Source organism: Trichechus manatus, unplaced genomic scaffold, assembly GCF_000243295.1.
Source record: "Trichechus manatus latirostris isolate Lorelei unplaced genomic scaffold, TriManLat1.0 scaffold00024, whole genome shotgun sequence".
In the NCBI taxonomy this organism is placed as follows: domain Eukaryota; kingdom Metazoa; phylum Chordata; class Mammalia; order Sirenia; family Trichechidae; genus Trichechus; species Trichechus manatus.
The window spans coordinates 17465379-17469093 of NW_004443960.1; the positions used below are offsets into that span (position 1 = coordinate 17465379).

A 3715-nucleotide genomic window follows, 5' to 3' on the forward strand; every position below is an offset into this window, starting at 1 on the left:
AGTCTATTTCTGACTCACAGCGACCCTGTGTGATAGAGTAGAACTGCCCCATAGGATTTCCTAGGCTGTAATCTTTACTGAAGTAGATCACCAGGTCTTTCTCCCACAGAGCCACTGGGTGGGTTCAAACTGCCAGTCTTTTGGTTAGCAGCCAGGTGTTTAACCAGTGTGCCACCAGATCTCTTTTTTTTTTTTTTGACATACATACCTGTTTTTTCATTCATTCTCATATGCTCTCTTTGCCTGCCTCTCCACATCTATCTATATATTCTCAAATACACATGCACTTTTATTTTTTTCCCCACCACCAGCACCCCGTCCCCATGTCAATTTGTGCAGATTCACCCCATTCTTTGTAATAGCTGTGTCTTCTATTTTTCTTTCTTTTTTTTTAGAAGTGCTATGATTTATTTCCCCACCCCCCAACCCTTTTTTTCCTCCACCCAAATCCCTTCTGAAAGATAATTGGGCTCTTTCCAATATTTTGTTCTTACAGACAATGAGCAACCTGCTTCTTAATTCCAAGCATTTTGAAGCTTCCCAACAGTTGTCCAATTGACTGGTATTTTAGTGTCTTGGAACATAGAACCCAGTTATTCAGACAGAGCCATATGTGGAGCCTCAGTATACAAAAGAGGTTCCAGCAGGCTGTTCAGGTGGACATGCGCGGAGGAGAGTGCCAGCCCTGGGTTGTCTGCAGGAGCGGGAGGAGGCCACAGAGCACAGTGTGGAACCTTCTGAAGCCTTGGGAGGAAGAATCCTTTGGAAGTGGAGCTGTCTGGAGAGTTCGAACCCTGAGGTACAGCTCACTTCATGGAGGGGCCAGTCAGAAAGGAAACTTCCTGGCACATTTGTGGTACAGGGCAGAGCCGAATCCTAAAGGTGTGTGCCACACCTCAGCTTAGGGTTGCACCTGATGCAAATGAGGCGCCGAGGGTGGACTTCCCTGAGCACAGTCCACAGCAGTACATGACCTCCTTCTCCATTCTCCTACTCCCAGTAAGGAATAAAGGAGGGACCCCTCAGAAAACCCACCAGGTGGTGCCATGGAAGAAAGGCCTGGTGATCTGCTTCCATATCAGTTACAGCCAAGAAAACCCTATGGAGTTCTACTCTGTAATGCATGGGATCGCCATGAGTTGGGGGCCAACTTGACGGCAGCTAATAGCAACAACTACCCCTCAGAAATTCTGTTTGGCTGGCTGGCCATCTACCTGCATGAAGTTCACTATAGAAGGGACAAGGTGGGCAGACCCCACCTTTATCACTAACTTTGTGGCAAGAATCAGCACAATCACTTTCTGTGATTGAAAGTTCTGCAACCAACTTATATTGTCTTAGATGCTAAAAAAAATTACTATAGAAAATTTTTTTTAAATTCTCATTGAAAAATTTATATACATGTTGTTTTGTGACATTGGTTGCAATCCCCACAATGTGACAGCACACTCCCCCTTTCCACCCGGGGTTCCCTGTGTCCATTCAGCCAGTTCCTGTCCCTTCCTGCCTTCTCATCCTGCTTTTGGACAGGAGCTGCCCATTTGGTTTCGTATATTTGACTGAACTAAGAAGGACTTTCCTCACGTGTATGATTTTTTGTTTTATAGGCCTGTCTAATCTTTGTCTGAAGAGCGGGCTTCAGAAATTGTTTCAGTTCTGGGTTAGCAGAGCGTCCAGGGGCCATAGTTTTGGAGGTTCCTCCAGTCTCTGTCAGACTGTAAAATCTGGTCTTTTTATGTGAATTTGAGTTCTGTTCTACATTTTCACCAGCTCTATCCTGGACTCTGTGTTGTGTTCCCTGTCAGGGTGGTCATTGGTGGTAGATGGGCACCATCTAGTTCTTCTAGTCTCAGGCTGGTGGAGTCTCTGGTTCATTTGGTCCTTTAGTCCTTTGGGCTAGTATTTCCCTTGTCTTTGGTTTTCTTCATTCTCCTTTGCTCCAAGTGGGGTGGGACCAATAGATGTATCTTAAATGGCCACTCGCAAGCTTTTAAGACGCCAGGCACTACGCAAGACAACTAGGAGGTAGAACAGAAGCACTAAAGACAGTATTAGGGCAGTTAACTGGGGTCGCCCATGAAACCATAACCCTAAACCCCCAAACCAAGAAACCAAATCCCATGAGGTGTTTGGTTATACATAAGCAGTCTCAGCAGCTGTTCTTTTTTTGTTTTTGTAAATATATTTATCACACAACTTTTGCCTTTTTTTTTTTTTAAAGTTGGGATATGGAAAAGAAATCTGGTTGCCCCCATGAAACCTCTGAAGATTTAAATGGAGGAAGACATAGGATAGAGAAGAAGCCAGTTCATACATTTGCTGCTTTTTTCTTCCGCCGTGGAAGAGGGATAATATTTGTTATGAATTGGAATCTGATTTCTCCTTTTTTCTGTAGATCTTTTTTTCTTTTTTTTTAAACGTATCTAATCCATTTTATCTTGAACTGTCTTCCTTGGCTTTTAATAGCTACAAAATAAAGTGTTATATGATGTTGACAAGATTATTCTGAACTCTGAAACTGTGAGGAAGAACTGTTTTCATGCACAGTAGGATTTGAGGTCTAATTATTAAGATAAAATTGCAAAGTCTCCCAGACAGTATTTTATATCTGTGTCAAGTCTTCTCAGGATAGAAATGAAAAATCGGCTTTGGAGTGCTCTATGCCCCCAAGTTTCTTTTTGCTCTGCCCTTAGAATGAGACCTGGGCAGAGTGATTGTGAGGAGTGGAGCACCTGGGACAAAGTTGCTCCCTTTTAATGAGGCACAGTAATGGGCATCTTTTCTGGACTGCTTGGTAGCACACATAGATAAATGGCCTTTGAAGTTGCTCTGAGCAGAATTTGAGTTCCTGCTGAGAAAAGCTCTTCACTTTGTTTCATGATGTACTTAATGTTTTCTCTGAAAAGCACTGTCACCAGAAGTGTGGTGACAGCTCCTGCCCATGCTCCAAGGGGTATGTTGGGGGCAGGTTCAGCTCATCTTTTGAGCTTCCCTTGTGTCTGATTCTAAAGGGGATGGCCAGCTACAGAATGCAGAATTGATGCCCTTTGCTTGAAATATGGGAGGTGCTGGGAGGAGGGACCGTTACTCTGTAACATTCACTAGTCTCTCTGCCTTCAAGCCCAGCTGAGGCCGTGTCTTTCTTTAGAGACAGTGTGTGGAGGGAGCAGAGTGGAGACATCCAGTTTGGGGCCCCGGGAGGGAGGTGATCAGTCCAGCCCACCAGGGGTCATTGTGACTCTTGGTGCGTGTACCGAAGTATTTCTACCCAACCTGCTTCCTAAATCAATTTAAGGTGGTGTTTACATGAAGAAGCTCTTGATGTGATTGTAGAAATGGCAAATGTTTTGTTACCTATATATTTACCATAATTTTTTTTTAATGTTAAAAAAAAACTCTTGACGTGTTGAAACTAAAACTCATAAGTACAAGACTCAGTGGCACAGCAAGGGGTAGAGGAGAATTAGATCAGATATATAGGCTGAGGTAAGCTTTTCCAGCCCAAGAGGAAAACTAGCTCTGAGCTTCCCAGCAGTCTGAGCAAAGAGGGAAATGCAACATTCACAGAAGGACACAAACTCATCAGGAAGGAAGTCTCCCTTTTTCTCTTAGCTTTGCCAGGACTCATTGCACAGAGAGGCAGCACTGAGAGCAGTGGAGTGTTTGAGCTTTGAGTCTGACTTGGCCTGAGTCCTGCTTCTCTCTGTTCAGTGTT

General features: G+C 44.0%; 1 protein-coding gene across 1 annotated transcript in view; it reads left to right on the forward strand.

The window, feature by feature from the left end:
• The window catches only part of VPS35L (VPS35 endosomal protein sorting factor like), a 144172-nt gene that overhangs the window by 112523 nt on the left and 27934 nt on the right, over nt 1-3715 (forward strand). The window contains exon 25 of the mRNA XM_023728326.1: nt 587-799. Within this exon, the coding sequence (XP_023584094.1) occupies nt 587-799 (213 nt within the window). The remainder of the gene's footprint in view (nt 1-586; nt 800-3715) is intronic.